We start from the raw sequence: 18,277 nt of genomic DNA on the forward strand, positions 1-18,277 counted from the left end.
GCCAGTTATGTCCCCCACAGGACCCTCCAGTAGCAATGCCCCCCACAGTGCACCTCCATTAGTAATGTCCACCTTCGTAGTAATGTCGCCCACAGTGCCCTTACATTAGTAATGTCCCCCACAGTAGTAATATCCCCCACAGTTTGCCTCCAGTACTATTGCCCCCCAACAGCAATGTTCCCCACAGTAGTAATGTCCCTCACAGTGGTGCCCAATAGCAATGTCTCTCACAGTGCCCCCGCAGTAGTAATGTCCCCTACAGTGCTGCCCAATATCAATGTCCTTCACAGTGCCCCTACAGTAGTAATGTCCCCCACAGTGCCCCTACAGCAGTAACATCGGCCACAGTGGCCCTACATTAGTAATGTCCCTCACAGTGACCCTACAGCAGTAATGTCTCCCTCACTTCTCCACAGTAGTAATGTACAGTGCCCCCCAGTTGTAATTTCCCCCTCACTGCCCCACAGTAGTAATGCACATTGCCCCTCCAGTAATAAACCTCAGTGCTCTTCTCTCTCCTCAGTAATATCCCCATGGGAGGATTGGCCATAGACCTTACACAGAACTTTCCTTCTCTCTCCTCAGTAATATCCCCATGGGAGGATTGGCCATAGACCTTACACAGAACTTTCCTTTTCTCTCCTAAGTAATATCCCCATGGGAGGATTGGCCATAGACCTTACACGGAACTTTCCCGGTGGGCCGATGCCCTGGGGCCACCCAAACCCTTCTCTCTGCCACTGGCTGGGTATATAATGCTCTCTCAGGGGTAATTAAAGCTGTGAGAATCAAGTACTCATGCACCCGGCCAGCGACCCACATGCCCTCCTGAATTTAACTGCTGTGGCCTGCATCTCACCTACTAAGCCCCCTGCTCCATATCCTAATCAGAAACAACTGGAGGAGGACAGAAAATCGCATATATTGATGGCCACCACAGAGGGACAGCTTTTGGTGCAATTTTTCAGTCACATTGGTGATCATTTTGGCCCTAATCTGGAGCACTGTGCTCCCTCCCATGCTGGGCCCCAGTGCAGCTGATCCGACATATGGACACCTGTTCATTTGCATCATACATACAAAATGAATCAATTTTATAAATAATGTTCATTTTAAATTTCAACAATTTCTTTTGCTGTAGAGTCTGTGCAGCTTCTGAACATAGCTAGCTGTGCTGCTTCTTCTGACATTACAGAGATACCATTAGGGAGGGAAAATGGAGAAGAGACCCCTCATGGACTATGGAAGGGGAATGCAGTGTGATATAGTGAAGAGTCCAGACATCAGCATTCTTGACATACAGATCCAGCATATGTAACAGGAAGGGACGGATCCATTAAAAAAGTCTGAAGCTAGGAGCAGTTTGTAAACTGATTATCAGGGGACCTGAAAATTAACGAAAGAATTAAGACTGCAACTTGAAACTTTGTGCGATTTTATTAATCCCCCCCCCCCTCAAGTTAACCACTAATATATGTGCAATCATTTATTTCTATGTCAAAGCTTTTAACCCATTCATGACATCAGGCATACATTTACACCGGATGACGGGACTTTAAAGATGGTGCCCACTCAGAAACTGGGCACTATAGCCACTGTGCGCCTGCTGTTTTATACAACAGATACTCAGAGGGATTGTCTGTGATCGGCGATAACACAAATCATAGACTTTTAACCCCTCGGATGCTGTGGTCAGTTGCGACCACGACATCTGCACTCCCGTGCCAAATTGCTCCCTCGCGCTGAGATCAAGAGAGCCGTTTGGTTTCTATGGCAGCCTTGTGCCTTCTGAAGGCAGGGCTACATAAGAACATAGTAAATCTCCCAAAAGCTGCAATGTCAAACCATTGCAGTCTATGGGAGAAGGGATCAGATGATCACATGTTAAAGTCCCCTTGGAAGACTGAAAATGAATGTAAAAAAAAAATATTTGAAAAAATATGTAAAATAAAAATACAAATTCAAATCATCACCCTTTCACCATATTAAAAATAAAAACAAATAAACAATAAAAAAATCACTTATATTGCCACATCCCAAAATTCCCAAACTATTAAAATACAAACATATTTATCCTTTAAGGTAAAAGTTGTAGCGAAAAATAAAATGGCCAATTAGCCACTTCACCTCACAAGAATTGAATAAAAAGTGATCAGAAAGTGGTCAGAATATGATGATGAAAAGAAAAATGTTTTACTTTTTTCAAAGTTTTTTTTAAAGTATTAAAACATCAGAAAAACTATATACCGTAAAGGTAATATCACTGTGATTGAACTGACCTGGATAATGGAGTTAACAGTCATTTTTATGTAGGAATTGCTTTTTTTCCAATACCATCCATATGGAATTTTTTCCTACATTGTATGCAATATTAAATGTTACCATTAGAAAGTACAACGTGTCCCGCAAAAAAACTACGGCTATTTGAATGGAAAAATAAAAAAATAGCTCCAGGAAGGTGGGGAGTAAAAAATGGAAAATCGCTGTGGCACAAAGGGGTTATAGTATGAAAAGCGTGGTACAAAATCTGCACATTCTTATTTTACACTGCTTTCCCTTTGATGACACTTTCCTCAAACCATTCATAATTCTAACAGTTTCTCCTTAGCAGCCCTTTACAAATTTTTTGTCATACTGTCACTCATAAAGCAACACTTTGTATTTTGTAGAATCTAACAGAGTGTTAAATGTTATGTACTGTGTGCTGGGTTGATTCTCCATAAGGCAAGCTTACCATTAGTTGGTGATTTATTTAAAGTGGTTGTCCAGGATTTGCATGTTGATGTCCTATCCTGTGGCCTCTTCCTAGGTCAGCGGCATCACGTTCATCAGTCACGTGACCTTAAGACCTAACAATGTTGTTATCTTTGTAATGGCAATTAAGACTCTGGTTCAGATAAGTGCTGAAAACTTTCAACACTATACTAAACTGCTGTACAGCCCCTTGAATGTATTTTTTTTTTAAATCAAAGCTCAGAATGCTATAAAATAACAAACCTAGTAACATTCGCCTTAACAGGCCGCTGTCCCCATGTTCCCAGTTCCCTACTGGTTTGTGTATACTGTCCTCCAGCGGTGACATATCGGCAGTGACTTAGTGGTGTCTGCTGCAGCCAGTGATTGGCTGCAACAGTCATGTGTTCATGATGAGACACTGGAGGCCAGGACTCGGGGACCTGGAAAGCAACAGCATGGACGGGTGGAGGATTTGTGAGGTGTATGTTACTCAGTTTGTTATTTTATACCATTCTCAGCTTTTGGTGCAAAATTTCCAGGGGCTGAAAGCCACTTCATTTAAAGGAGCTGTCTCACCACAGACATTGCTACAATTTTCCACCATTGTTTAGCTCAAACCATTGTGACCCCCTATTGCAGATATGCTACTAATGTCTGTTTTTGATTTGTTTTTGGATAGTCTATTCAACTGAGTTTCTTGTATTGAGGTTGTTTAAATTCCTTTCTATATAGCAGATAAAGGGTTAATGTACATTTAACTATATATAATACAGCTTCTCTCTCTTGCTGGAGCTGATGCGGCAACCCCAGTTACAGGGTAAATGTAACTGTAATATAACCAGTCACTTGTCATACCCAGCAGCTCTGTCCTCCTAGCAGAATCTCAGTGATAATACAGGAAAGAGAACTGCCATATACTGGAATATCTACACAAAGCGCCATCAGTGAGCATTGCGTATATAGTGATTAAGTAGGTAAGTGCTAAAAAATCGCTTCCGCTTATATCCACAGGATAGGTTATAAATAGGTTATAAACGTGTCTTAGGACCTCCTAGTGCAAACGTGAGCCCTGCTCCATTCACTTCTATGGACCCCCAGCGTTTATACATTGGATAGTGATAGATTATAATTTTTGTTCATTGGCAAATCCCTTAAAATGGTTTTGCCCGCGAACAAAAACAACGTATACCCTGTCTACAGGATAGGGGATAAGTGTCTGATCTGCAGGGGTCTAACTGCTGGGGGTACACTTCCGTATCATTCAGCTATATGGGTAACAAGTAACAAGCTCTTGGCTATCTCTAGAGTTGAATTGAGCGGCATCGCTCATGCGTGTCTGTACCTCCATTCAGACAGGAGAAACACGGGCTGCAGTTCTAGTGATCAATGAGGGCCCCAGTATATAGGGGATGAGTTGTCGTAAGGGGACAACCCCTTTAATTACTAGTATAGGATATTGTTAGAAACTTGTATAAGAAACTTGATGGGTTCAGGCACTACACCATATCAACAAATCAACTCTGCTTAGAAATCAAAGTCCTTTGCTTAGGAAACTTGTAGTCATTGAAAATAAGCGTACATGACATTGAAAATGGATATACTTTTACAACAGAATTTTATATTGCTCCATTGTATACATTATAATGAAAAAGGGAAAAAACTTTGCAAATAGTCTTAAAAATATTCTACCGTTTTATGTATACAGCTCCTGTGAAGACCTATGAATCTCTGTGGTTATGAAGAAACCTGGCCCTGCAGTTATGTGTCACATACATCAGTTTGCCTCCTGCGAGCCTTGTATAATTGTTTAGCAGAACTGTATACTCACCTACGTTTATTTTACAGAAGAAAAATGGAGACTGGTTCCCCCTTAAAATGTGTTTCCATTCTTCATAATTATCAGATTAGTCTAATAATCAATGACCTCATTAAAATGTGATTACAGCGTAGTTTCTATTTTGTAGGTTAGCTGCAATGGCTCTGTTAGTCCTGGAAGACGAGGAGAGTGCATTTTACTGTTTAGTTGACATTGTGGAGAATATAATGCCAGCCGACTACTACAGCAATAATCTGTCTGGATCACAGGTATGATGTCTTCACAGTCTTCTATTTTATTTATTTTTGTCCATTATGCGGACAATAATTGGATATGTTCTATCTTTGAACGGAACGGAAAAACGGAAATGGAAGGCATACAGAGTACCTTCCGTTTTTTTTGCGGATCCATTGAAATGAGTGGTTCTGTATACGGTCCATATACGGAACGCAAAAAAACGGAACATAAACAAAAAAATAAAACGTTAGGCCTTAGAGAGATCTGTGTTAGCAGCAAGGGCGTCAGACTGTAGCTGTATGCCTGTATCACTACACAAGAAAGTGAAATGAAACACCAGATCAATAAAAAATCATGTCTAGTTCTAACAATGATAGTTTAGTGTGTGAAATAAAAGTGAGAACAAAACCAGTAGGAGCTATAGTCACTGGAAATACCATACATAGGGATAAATGTTGTATAGAGAATAGAGAGTATTAGACAGGGTATAATTCATATATAGTGCCTTGAAAAAGTATTCATACCCCTTGAACTTTTCCACATTTTTTCACGTTACACCCACAAACTTAAAGGGAACCTGTCATGTGGATATTTGATTATAATCTAACTATGTATATACAATCATTAACTACTAAAAAGTGCCTTAGATGTATTCACTTACTGGTGTGACAGATGGTTACCTGGTATAATATACACACAAAGATGCCACATGCCGCATGCTAATGAGCTGATTTGAGTCCAGCGTGATGTCAGTGAGTCCAGCGTTTATTTAATTCACAGCTATAGCCACATCCCTGCCCACCTGCTGCTGATTCATATGGAAAATAACTATCAATCAGCAGCAGGTGGGTGGGGAGAGTCAGGAGCTCATGAATATTCAGGACTCATCATTATGAGCTGGAACTTTTCAGTACAAGATGTTGGCAGATTGACTGGGTCAATTAAAGAAAGTGACTCAGCATTTTGCTAAGAGAATCAGTCACTTATTTATGTTGCCCTTAGTTAGGACACCAACACAAAGGTAGACCAACACAAAGTAGCAAGTATGTATGAAGTGAAAAGAAAATGACACATGGTTTCTCAACATTTTTAATAAATAAAAATCTGAAAAGTGTGGAATGCATTTGTATTCAGCCTCCTTGCGCTCTGATACCCCTAAATATAATCCAGTGTGACCAATTTCCTTCAGAAGTCACCTAATTAGTAAATAGAGTCCACCTGTGTGTAATTTATTCTCAGTATAACTACAGCTGTTCCGTGAAGGCTCCAGAGGTTTTTTAGAGAACATTAGTGATCAAACAGCATCATGAAAACCAACGAACACACCAGACAGGTCAGGGATAAAGTTGTGGAGAAGTATAAAGCAAGATTAGGTTCTAAAAAAATATCCCAAGCTCTGAACATCTCAAGGAGCACTGTTCAATCCATCATCCAAAAATGGAAGGAGTATGGCATAACTGAAAACCTACCAAGACATGGCTGTCCATCTAAACTGACAGCCCAGGCAAGGAGAGCACTAATTAGAGAAGCAGCCAAAAGGCCTATTGTAACTCTGGAACAGCTGCAAACATCCACAGCTTAGGTGGGAGAAACTATACACAGGTCAGCCATTATTCGTGTTCTCCACAAATCTGGCCTTTATGGAACAGTGGAAAGAAGTAAGCCATTTTAGAAAACACATCCCGTTTGCCACAAGCCATGTAGGGGATGTAGCAAACATGTGATAGAAGGTGCTCTGGTCAGATGAGACCTGACTTGAACTTTTTAGCCTAAATGCAAAACACCATCTGTGACACCACCCTGCACATCACCCTGAACAAACCATCCCCACCATGATGAAATATGGTGATGGTAGCACCCCGCTGTGGGGATGCTTTTCTTCAGCAGGGACAGGGAAGCTGGTCAGAGTTAATAAGAAGATAGATGGGGCTATATACAGGGCAATCCTGGAGGAAAACTGGTTTAGATGAAAGCATATTCATGTGTTAGAATGGCCCAGTCACAGTCCTGACCTAAATACCGTTGAGAATCTATGGCAAGACTAGAAAATTGCTGTTCACAGATGCTCTCCATCCAATCTGACTAAGCTTCAGCTATTTTACAAAGAAGTATGAGCCAACATTTCATCCTCTAGATGTGCAAAGCTGGTAGAGACATACCCCAAAAGACTTGCAGCTGTAATTGCAGCAAAAGGTGGTCCTACAAAGTATTGACTCAGGGGGGCTGAATACAAATGCAAGCCACACTTTCTAGATTTATATTTATTAAAAATTTTGAAAACCACGTATCATTTTCTTTTCACATCAAACATACTTGCTACGTTGTGTTGGTCTATCACATAAAATTCTACTAAAATACATTTCAAGGGGTTGGCCACTTTCTGGTTACTGTTGACCACGTATTTTTACGATGGCATTTTCTAATACAGCCTTTGTTGAAATTTGGCACCATTTTCTATATTTCATAAGTCATACCCCTTGTTTGCCAGGTCTTTTGATGGAAGGTCATGTGGCCAGGCAAATCACCTCCATATGATGTCTTCTTTATTTAAACACACTGGGGCACATTTATTAAGACCAGCGTTTTAGACTCCGGTCTTAATAAGGCCCTGCTCTGGCTGTGGATCCACTGAAGTTATGCAGAGGCCGGCGCAGCATCTCTTCGGCAGATCCAGATCTTCGGCAGATCCGCTTCTAAATCTATGCCAGCTCCCTTTCTGACGTAGATTTAGACCTTTTCTACGCCTAAAACAGATGTAGAAAATGATGAATGAGATGGACCTGCCGGCCCATCCCTTTTCCCCACCTGTGCCATTGAGGTGCAATCTGCACCAGAAATACGCCTAATATAGACGTATTTCTGTTAGGCCTCTTTCACACGAGCATGACGGATTGGCTCCGGATGCGTTTAGGGTGCGTTCGGTTAAACTCGCACCATTTTGCAAGCAAGTTCAGTCAGTTTTGTCTGCGATTGAGTTCAGTTGTTCAGGGTGTAATGCATTTTGATGCGTTTTTCACGCGCGTGATAAAAAAAAAAAAACGGAAGGTTTACAAACAACATCTCTTAGGCCTCTTTCACATGGGTGAGATTTCCATGCGGGTGCAATGCGTGAGGTGAAGGCATTGCACCCGCACTGAATCCGGACCCATTCACTTCTATGGGGCTGTGCACATGAGCGGTGATTTTCACGCATCACTTGTGCGTTGCGTGAAAATCGCCGCATGCTCTACTTTGTGCGATTTTCACGCACGGTTACTAGGAGACGATCGGGATGGGGACCGAATTATTATTATTTTCCCTTATAGCATGGTTCTAAGAAAAAATAATAGCATTCTTAATACAGAATTCTTAGTAAAATAAGGCTGGAAGGGTTAAAAAAAAATTATTATAATTTAACTCACCTTAATCCACTTGTTCGCGCAGCCCGGCTTCTCTTCTGTCTTCTTCTTTACTGTGCTGTAGGAAAAGGACCTGTGGTGACGTCACTGCGCTCATCACATGGTCCATCACATGATCTATCACCATGGTGATGGATCATGTGATGGACCATGTGATGAGCGCAGTGATGTCATCAAAGGTCCTTTACCCAGGTCCTGAAGAAATAAGAGAAGCCGGGCTGCGTGAACAAGTGGATAAGGTGAGTTAAATTATTATTATTATTTTTTTAACCCCTCCAGCCCTATTGTACTATGCATTCTGTATTAAGAATGCTATTATTTTCCCTTATAACCATGTTATAAGGGAAAATAAAACAATCTACACAACACCTAACCCAAACCCGAACTTCTGTGAAGTTCGGGTTTGGGTACAAAACATGCCGATTTTTTGTACGCGTGTGCAAAACGCATTAAAATGTTTTGCACTCACGCAGAAAAATCGTGCATTTTACCGCGACGCACCCGCATCTTATCCGGCCCAAAACCATGACGCCTGTGTGAAAGAGGCCTTAGCAACCATAAGTGAAAAACGCATTGCATCCGCACTTGCTTGCTGATGCAATGCATTTTTCACTGAAGCCCCATTAACTTCTATGGGGCCAGGGCTGTGTGAAAAATGCAGAATATAGAACATGCTGCATTTTTCACGCAACGCAGAACTGATGCGTGAAAAAACATATTTAGTTATTCCTATGCAGTCATAGATCTATTAAAGTGTATCCCAATGATATAAGAGTACCCCCTGTCCGCATTGTAAACCATGTAAAAATAACTTTATATTGATCTGTCAATCACATTTCTTTATGCCCAAGGGGCGTTTTTTCACATTTCTTTATGCCCAAGGGGCGTTTTTTCACATTTCTTTATGCCCAAGGGGCGTTTTTTCTCCTACCTTCGTGCCCAGCCGCGCCTCAACTGTCGATTCCTAGCGCCGCCCAGCTCATTATTATTCACTGCGCTGGGCGGCTCTTACATACTTATGGGCATCGGCCTCAATCGGACCATCTGCGCATGCGCCGGCACCCTCCCAAGCCTGTAATTGAATCCAGCGCTCTTCTCTCTGGTGACGGGATCGGGGAATGTAAGAGCTGCCCAGCGCAGTAAATAATAATGAGCTGGGCGGCGCTAGGAATTGACAGTTGAGGCGCAGCTGAGCACGAAGGTAGGAGAAAAAACGCCCCTTGGGCATAAAGAAATGTGAAAAAACGCCCCTTGGGCATAAAGAAATGTGATTGACAGATCAATATAAAGTTGTTTTTACATGGTTTACAATGCGGACAGGGGGTACTCTTATATCATTGGAATACACTTTAATAGATCTATGACTGCATAGGAATAACTAAATATGTTTATCGGGCCTGTCAGTGTCCCTTTAAGGTGAAAAATGTCAGGGTCCCGAAGGGGTTAATAAGTGCCATATAGGTATCTTACAAACACATTGGTGAATAGGAAACAGAAAGTGGCCAACACCTTTAAGTTTTTAGGTGTAACGTGAAAAAATTTGGAAAAGTTTAAGGGGTATGAGTACTTTTTCAAGGCACTGTAGATGAGCGGCTATACGGTGCCTAGTGTACGCTGTGTAGTAATACAGAGGCTCATCAAATGGTGAATTAACCATTGGCAGGTTGGCTATATTGAAAATAGTCCCAGTATATGAAGTGGATTAAGTGAGCTGATAGCGAAGATAAAGCCTCATTACACAAAATATACTGTGAGAGGGCATATGGCATGGATACTTAGCACACAAATATTCTGAACATATCTCTACCTTGGATAAGGCCATAGTGGCATATTGTGTGATGTGTTTACAGTATTTGTAAAGTAATCCTTTCTATATGGTATAGAGATGAGTGATACACGTGACTTTACAGTACAGTATAGTTTATAACGTCATTCATACTGTTTGCTGTAGAAAATGAATTGCTATGCCATAAAATAACTTTTTGTTTTTCAAGGTAGATCAGAGAGTGTTCAAAGACTTCTTGTCGGAAAAACTACCCCGTTTGACTGCACACTTTGAACAGTACAGAGTTGATCTGTCACTTGTCACTTTTAACTGGTTCCTTGTGATATTTGTTGACAGCCTAGTTAGTGATATTCTCCTAAGAGTCTGGGATGCCTTCTTGTATGAAGGGACAAAGGTAGGTGTCTATTTTCTATTAAAATTTTTAGCACAAAAACAAAAAGAGCATTGTATAAATGTGGCATACACTCCAGTTAGGAAACTGATTTCATAGGTATTTACAGTATACAGTTTCCCACTGATTCCAATGGTAGTTTTTTTTCCTTCCATTCCTTTAAAGGGGTCTTCCTATCTCAGACAATGGGGGCATATCGCTGGGTTATGCCCCCGTTGTCTGATAGGTGTGGGTCCCACCTCTGGGACCTGCACCTACACTGAGAACTGAGCCGGCAAAGTGAAGGAGGGCACACAGTGAATGCGCAGCCACCCTCAATTAATTTCTATAGAGCCACCGAAAATAGTCAAGCACTGGCTCGTCTATTTCCATCAACCCCCCTTCCTCCCCAGTTTTAATTTCATTGGTGGCTAGTGCGGCCGGCCCCCTTGCCCCCCTCCCTCCCTTTATTGTATTATCATTGGTAGCGAGTGTGCGGCCCCCCTCCCTCCCTCTATTGTATTATCATTGGTGGCCAGTGTGCCCCTTCCCCCAATCCCCCCTCTATTGTATTAATATAATTGGTGGCACAGTGTGCGGCCCCCCCTCCCTCCCTCTATTGTATCATCATTGGTGCCACAGTGTGCGGCCTCCCCTCCCCCCCCCCATCATTGGTGGCAGCGGAGAGTTCCGATCGGAGTCACAGTTTAATCGCTGGGGCTCCGATCGGTAACCATGGCAACCAGGACGCTACTGCAGTCCTGGTTGCCATGGTTACTTAGCAACATTAGAAGCATCATACTTACCTGCTGCACTGTCTGTGACCGGCCGGGAGCTCATCCTACTGGTAAGTGACAGATCATTAAGCAATGCGCCGCACAGACCTGTCACTTACCAGTAGGAGGAGCACCCGGCCGGTCACAGACAGCGCAGCAGGTAAGTATGATGCTTCTAATATTGCTAAGTAACCATGGCAACCAGGACTGCAGTAGCGTCCTGGTTGCCATGGTTACCGATCGGAGCCCCAGCGATTAAACTGGGACTCTGATCGGAACTCTCCGCTGCCACCAATGATCGGGGGGGGGGGGGAGAGGGAAGGCCGCACACTGGCCACCAATGATATTAATACAATAGAGGGGGGGCCGGGGGGGGCGCACACTGGCCACCAATGATAATACAATAGAGGGAGGGAGGGGGGGGCCGCACACTGGCTACCAATGATAATACAATAAAGGGAGGGAGGGGGGGCCGGCCGCACTGGCCACCAATGATATTAATACAATAGAGGGAGGGGGGGCCGGGGTGGGGCCGCACACTGGCTACCAATGATAGTACAATAAAGGGAGGGAGGGGGGGCTGCGGGGGTCGCACTGGCCACCAATGATATTAATACAATAGAGGGGGGGCGGGCTCACACTGGCCACCAATGATAATACAATGGAGTGGGGCCGGGGGGGGGGGGGGGGGCGCACACTGGCCACCAATGATATTCAAACTGGGGAGGGACGGGGGTGTGCCCCCTGCTGCCTGGCAGCCCCTGATCTCTTACAGGGGGCTATGATACGCACAATTAACCCCTTCAGGTGCGGCATCTGAGGGGTTAATTGTGCGGATCACAGCCCCCTGTAAGAGATCGGGTGCTGCCAGGCAGCAGGGGGCAGTCATGTACACAGTTCGTAGTATATTCTAACTAGAAGCGTCCCCATCACTATGGGAACGCCTCTGTGTTAAAATATACTGTCGGATCTGAGTTTCACGATGTAACTCAAATCCGATGGTATATTCTTTTTTTTTTAATTCAGCACTAAGAACTGTACAAGAGGCAGAAGTGACATCAGACATCCTGAGAATTTAGTTGCAATACCAGACACAAAATGGACAAGGATGATGCAATCTCAGTTACTACAGTAACTCTGTTTCCTGTGGTTTTCTGGGTTCATAATCTCATTTTCCTGTCTGAGGCACTTAAACGGATTGTCCCATGAAAAATATTCTACATTTTTCAAACCAGCACCTGGATCTGAATACTTTTTGTAATTGCATGTAATTAAAAATGTTGTATGGCCACCGGGTTATGAACTTTATTTGTATAGTGCCACCTGCAGTTTTTTTTCTAATTTCTCTGTCCTGCTCACTATGATGAAAGTACTTGCTCATATAGGATGCAGACAACAAATGGGTGAACATTTTTAATGAACCCAATTCTAAAAATCTTTTTTCATCACATAATAGATGCAATATAGTAAAAAAAATATAAAATGTTAATGCAGTGTTGTCCATAGCCTTAGATTATAATCCTGTGCTCTCTTTAATAGGTTATCTTTCGTTATGCACTTGCAATATTTAAATACAACGAAGAAGAGATCTTAAAACTAACCGATGAAACTGAAATTTACCAGTACCTGTCATTTTTCACCAAGACCATTTGTGATGGCAGGTAAACACCCATCATAATCTAATCATTGTTTTGTTTACGAGACCAGAAATAAGGCTATTTTATCATGACCAAATATACCGGAATAGACGTCTCTATTCTAATTGACTTTAATTGGATTTTCTTGCTTTCTATTGGCTTTAGTTAGGTTCTGTTCAGCCAGGGGTCATTGCCTCTTCCTAGTAACAAGAATGAAACCTGATGGATCACATTGAAGTTAAGGGGATCATTATATTTATTTCTGATGTGCCAAAAACGGATCCATCATGGATCAACCAGCAACAGAAACCTTGACACCAGTATAATCAAAGTATTTTGATGGCTGTTACATGCGTCATTTATGACCATAACTGGTCTTAAATGGCATGTCAGCATTAAAATTAACCTTGAATTAAATAATTCTAAAACTCAAGACTGGATTCACACACATTAAGTTTTTAAAAGAAACATCCAGTAAAAATGTTTCACAAAATGTAAATCTATTATGAAAAATGATATACAACTTAAAATGTATGATGAACATATTTTAATTGGTACTGCTGTTACTATCCACAAAAAAAAACTTTCGAAAAAGTTTTTACACTGGCCACTAGAGTAGTCACAATAGGCTGACATTTCCTTTTCTCTCCAGATCACTTGTCAGCTTTGCTGTATAGACTAAGGGTCAATTCACACATCTGTATAAATTGGTCAACATCGGACCCATTAATTTCAATGGGGCCGCAAAAGATGCAGTCAGCACACCGTGTGCTGTCCGCATCCGTAATTCCGTTCTGCGGCCCCGACAAAAATTTGAAGCATGTCCTATTCTTGTCCGCAGCCACAGACAAGGATAGGCATTTCTATCACAGGACCGGCCATGTGCGGTCCGCAAAATGCGGAACACACAGGACCGGTGTCTGTGTTTTGCGGATCAGCAATTTGCGGACCGCAGAACACTTGTGGACGTGTGAATGGACCCCAAGAGAGAATGAACAGAGGCATCTAATTATCATTAGAGTGTGGGGGATTTAAAGGGGTTTTCCAGGAGTTTGATACTGATGGCCTATCCTCAGGGTTAGGCCGAATGCACACGGCCGTGTTCCGTGGCCGAGAGCGGTCCGTGGTATGCCGGGCTAGATTCCTGTTCAGAGCAGGAGCGCACGGCGTCATTGGTTGCTATGACGCCGTGCGCTTCATGCCGCCGCTGCACTACAGTAATACACTCGTATGATCTATACGAGTGTATTACTGTACTACAGCAGCGGCGGCATGAAGCGCATGGCGTCATAGCAACCAATGACGCCGTGCGCTCCTGCTCTGAACGGGAATCCAGCCCGGCATACCACGGACTGCTCTCGGCCGCGGAACACGGCCGTGTGCATTCGGCCTTAGGCTACATGCACACGACCGTTCCGCAATTTGCAGAACGGAACGGGCGGCCCATTGTAGAAATGCCTATTCTTGTCCGCAACACGGACAAGAATAGGACATGTTCGCATCTTTTGCGGCCCCATTGAAGTGAATAGGTCTGCATCCGAGCTGTAAAAACTGTGGCTCGGATGCGGACCAAAACAACGGTCATGTGCATGAGGCCTAAAAGATAAGCAAATCAATGCTATAGTATCAAAATTTAACCCAAATTTTGAAAAAAATGCATCCGACCTGAATTGAATTGTCAGACATTTGCTCATGACTACTTAGGATAGATCAACAATATCTGATCAGTGGAATCACACTCCCAGCACTGCCACCAATCAGCTGAATAAGAGGCCTCTTGCACACAGCTTACCATAAGTAGAACATTGTATTATAAAAGCAATGACGTAACAAAGTCTACTTGTGGAACTAATAACTGGTAAAAAACAACAAAAAACAAATCTCCAAATAAAAAAATTAAAACAATTGCAAAAAGAAAATCCCCTCCACATATTTTGTATTGCAGCATCAGAAACAACCTGCACTATACCATTATCACATAATTTATACCACATGGTGAACTCCATAAAAAAAAAAAGTCAGAATTGCTGTTTTTTTGCTTGTCCCACAACAAAAAAATTGAATAAAAAAGCAATCTAAAAGTTTTATATACCCAGAAATGTTACCAATGAAGAATACAGGTCATCCCACAAAAATCAAGCCCTCACATAGCTCTGTAGGACAAAAAATAAAAAAAAAATGGGTGCAGCAATGCAAAAACATAAAATAAAAAAAAAGATTTATTGTGCAAAAGTAATAAAACGTAAAAAAATTTTAAATGTATTTGGTATCTATGTAATCATACTAACCAAGAGAATAAAGTCATCATACTATTTATGCAGCAAAGTGTACGTCACAAAATTTACAACGTAAAAACTCAGTTCCGGTATTGCTATTGTTTTTTTTCAATCCCCCCCAAAAAAGTTAATAAAATTTGAAGATAAAACGCAAATCTGCCATGCTCCATTCGTTATCAAAAATAAGTTAACGGTATTCTACAGGTCGTTGCAATTTCGTCGGTACCAAATGATTTTTTTGTTCTTTTATAATATTCCTTTCCAAGAATCACATTTGTGTCCTGAAACAAAAGCAGTTTAATCACAATTGATCTTTATCTATTTCCTCTGGGTTCCGGTCTAGAAGAAACCCTGTGGGTTCTCTCTAGTTTAAACATCAAGGGGGAAGGCCTCTTTCACATGGTCAGTATTTTTGCATCAGTATTTGTAAGCCAAAACCAGGAGTGGGTCCAAAACACAGAAGAGGCACACATATTTCTATTATACCTTTTCTCTGTAGGTTCCACTCCTGGTTTTGGCTTACAAATATTGACCAAATACTGATGCAAAATATTGTACAAGTGATAATACATCTGGTCCCTGACCAGGGGCAAATTGGCCATAGACCCTACAGGGAAACTTCCCAGTGGGCTGCTGCCCAGGGGGACACTCAAGCCCTCTTGAGGGCCGCAGGCCAGGCACATAATGATCGGATGCTCAACGGCCGCAGGTGCCCTCCCGAACTCAATTGCATTACTGTCCTCAAGGTGGTGATGCAGCTGAATACTGTGATGAGCGGCAGTATTTTGTACTGTCCTGTGGTATTTGGTTCTGCTGGGCGGTATTCTTCACTGCACTAAAGTATTGCAGGCCTGCCTACTTTGGTTGTACCCGCCTACTTGTTTTTGCCCATCTTCTGTCAGTTTGAACCCACCTACAACATGGGGCCACTTTTAGGGTTTTTTCCAAGGCCACTTTAAGTTCCCAATCTGCCCCTGTCCCTGACCCTGATTTCTCCAAAATCCCTAGCAATATTTCTCCTTGAAAAATTTCTCTTTCTCCTATTTTTCAAGTGTACTATTTGTCCTCGTTATCATAAACCCTTTTGTTTCCAATAGTGGATTTCCTTTTTACTTTAGACATATCCCGTCTCACGCAAGAGTGATTTGCGAATAATGTAAACTTGAATCAATAAAATCAGAGAGATCATTGTTTACACTGCATTCAGAATCTCCAACAAGTACAGTGACCCCCTGAATAGCCATCTCTGAGCCCACCACATATCCTAGCATAGGAGCCTTCCCCCTTGAAATTGAAAAAAAAAAGCAAACACATAGGACAACATGTATCAACCCCTGTACGTGAGAAAACTGTCATAAATAATTTGCAAAATTTGATGCACACCCCATGTGCGCAAATTTTTTGGGGCTTTTTATGCCCAGCTCATCCAAAAAGTGGGGTGGGGGGGGGGGGCCGAGCACAGCTGGCCCAGCATGTGTTATAAAGTACACCAGAACACTGGTGTACTTTATACCTGACATTTACAGCAAGGCTTACGTACTGACGTGTTTCGAGTGGAAACCCCACACTTAGTCAAACCAGAGTAGTATAGCAATATTAGTGGCTTGAAATTTGCTTACTTCTATGCTACCACTAAGAATGGGAGTTCCACTTGAATCGCAGCAGAACGTAAGCTGAAAATAAGATGAAATAAAGATAATCTGTGTCTTTTATCCCAATTGCTTCAGTACTGGTGATCCGCACCTCTCTCCGTGCCCCGGGATTCTTGATTCAGCTGCCATAATTTATGTCATGAAATCTAGACCAGATACGTTGCTTGTGTAGATTTCAGTTCTCGTGCACAAACCTGCTGAGTTTGCCTCCTAATATTTGTGGGGCAACTGAGGCAAGCGGGGCAGAGATGATAATATAGAATTTGTAGTACATTTTTCTCATTGTGTAAACCATGCCAAGTCTACGACAATCAAGATGATCTTTACTGTAACTACTTTTTATCAAACACACTGTTGGGTGTTCTGTACTTTGTCTTCTCAGGAAATTAATGAATATTGCATTTTATGAAATGAATCCTTTCCCAATGAAGCTGGTGAGAAATCGTCGTGCTGCACATATGGAAAAATTCAAAGCAGCACTTGTTGAACTGGAAAATATAAAACTGGAGTATGTGAAAAGTAAAAGGGAACTCCGAAGTACAGATAATGACATGGGAGTTAGTGAAGATGAAGAAGATACCTGAATTGCAACAAAAGAGACACAATCCTTAATGATGTGTGCCATAGATCACTGTGTGTCAGTAATATGTTATCCGACTACTTCACGGATGATGGTCACAAGCTGGCCCAAATTTTTTTTCAAAAACCAGACCTAATGATACAGTTCTCATCGTATGGTTTATTGGAGTGTGTCACTCATTTTCACTAATATACCTAACAACATTGCTCCTCAGAAGTTTGTGAAAGCATTCCAGACATACCTGTGTATAATTTGGCCATTTTTTCAATGTCCAGGAAAATCACTTTTATTCTGCTGAAAAAATGTCTCCCAAGTGCTGGGAGGGTTGGCCTTTTAAAGTGTCCAAGCCCACTACTCTGCTCCTCCCCTAACCTCCCAAGGCTTCCTCCCCTCTTCCCTGACATCACAGCAAATCATCTCAAAATCTTGAGTACTGCCTGGGAATAAGCCGCTCCGCTTCTGGCGATCTTCACAAGGGTACGGCACAGCGCCTGTGCAGAACATAGCGCTGAGGCAATATCCTAAAAAAAAGAATGTACTTCATAGGCGGGCGCAAGATTTTGAAATGCTGCGCCATGAAGTCAGAGAAGCAAGGAGGAAGCCTTGGGAGTGGCAGGCCAACTTGTTTTACATGATGTAGCCCCAGAAACACCTCCCCTAAAAAAATCTCATACATGCTTTTTATTCTGATCTTCATTGCAGATATTGGCATTATACCTTGCATGGCAATTATTTAATATAAAAATAACTCTATATATAACACAAATCATCTTGACTAAAACAGTATTGAAATGTCTTATTTAGCAGTCTTCATTTGACAAAGATAACACAGTACTGCCCTGTTTTTATTATTACTTGGCCACCACAGGGATTCCTCTGTTCTATTCTCTAATTAATGCACTCTCTTTTATAAGGGATGGATGGATATCAGAGTTGAAGTCATAAGTTTTCATTTACCTTAGCCATATTCATTAAAACTCAATTTTATTTTTTCTGGCCCTGACCACAACCTT

General features: G+C 42.1%; 1 protein-coding gene and 1 long non-coding RNA gene across 8 annotated transcripts in view; one reads left to right on the top strand and one right to left on the bottom strand.

The window, feature by feature from the left end:
- TBC1D2 (TBC1 domain family member 2) overlaps positions 1-18,060 on the top strand; it is a 67,964-nt gene extending 49,904 nt beyond the window's left edge. For 6 of the 7 annotated variants that reach the window (XM_040417850.1, XM_040417846.1, XM_040417848.1 and 3 more), the window contains exons 11-14: positions 4,701-4,821; positions 10,182-10,367; positions 12,659-12,780; positions 17,067-18,060. In XM_040417850.1, coding sequence (XP_040273784.1) covers positions 4,701-4,821; positions 10,182-10,367; positions 12,659-12,780; positions 17,067-17,268 — 631 coding nt within the window. In that variant the 3' untranslated portion in view covers positions 17,269-18,060. Of the gene's footprint in view, positions 1-4,700; positions 4,822-10,181; positions 10,368-12,658; positions 12,781-17,066 lie in introns of those variants that run through there. The other variant, XM_040417853.1, reaches the window with a different exon arrangement.
- Positions 168-4,708, bottom strand: LOC120989629. Its single transcript, XR_005776285.1, has 3 exons — positions 679-4,708; positions 567-616; positions 168-452 (listed from the first exon to the last, which is right to left on the bottom strand). It is a non-coding gene; the product is annotated as an uncharacterized LOC120989629 (long non-coding RNA).
- Positions 18,061-18,277: the final 217 nt, after the last annotated feature.

The sequence above is a fragment of the Bufo bufo genome, chromosome 2 (genome assembly GCF_905171765.1).
Source record: "Bufo bufo chromosome 2, aBufBuf1.1, whole genome shotgun sequence".
Taxonomy (NCBI): Eukaryota; Metazoa; Chordata; class Amphibia; order Anura; family Bufonidae; genus Bufo; species Bufo bufo.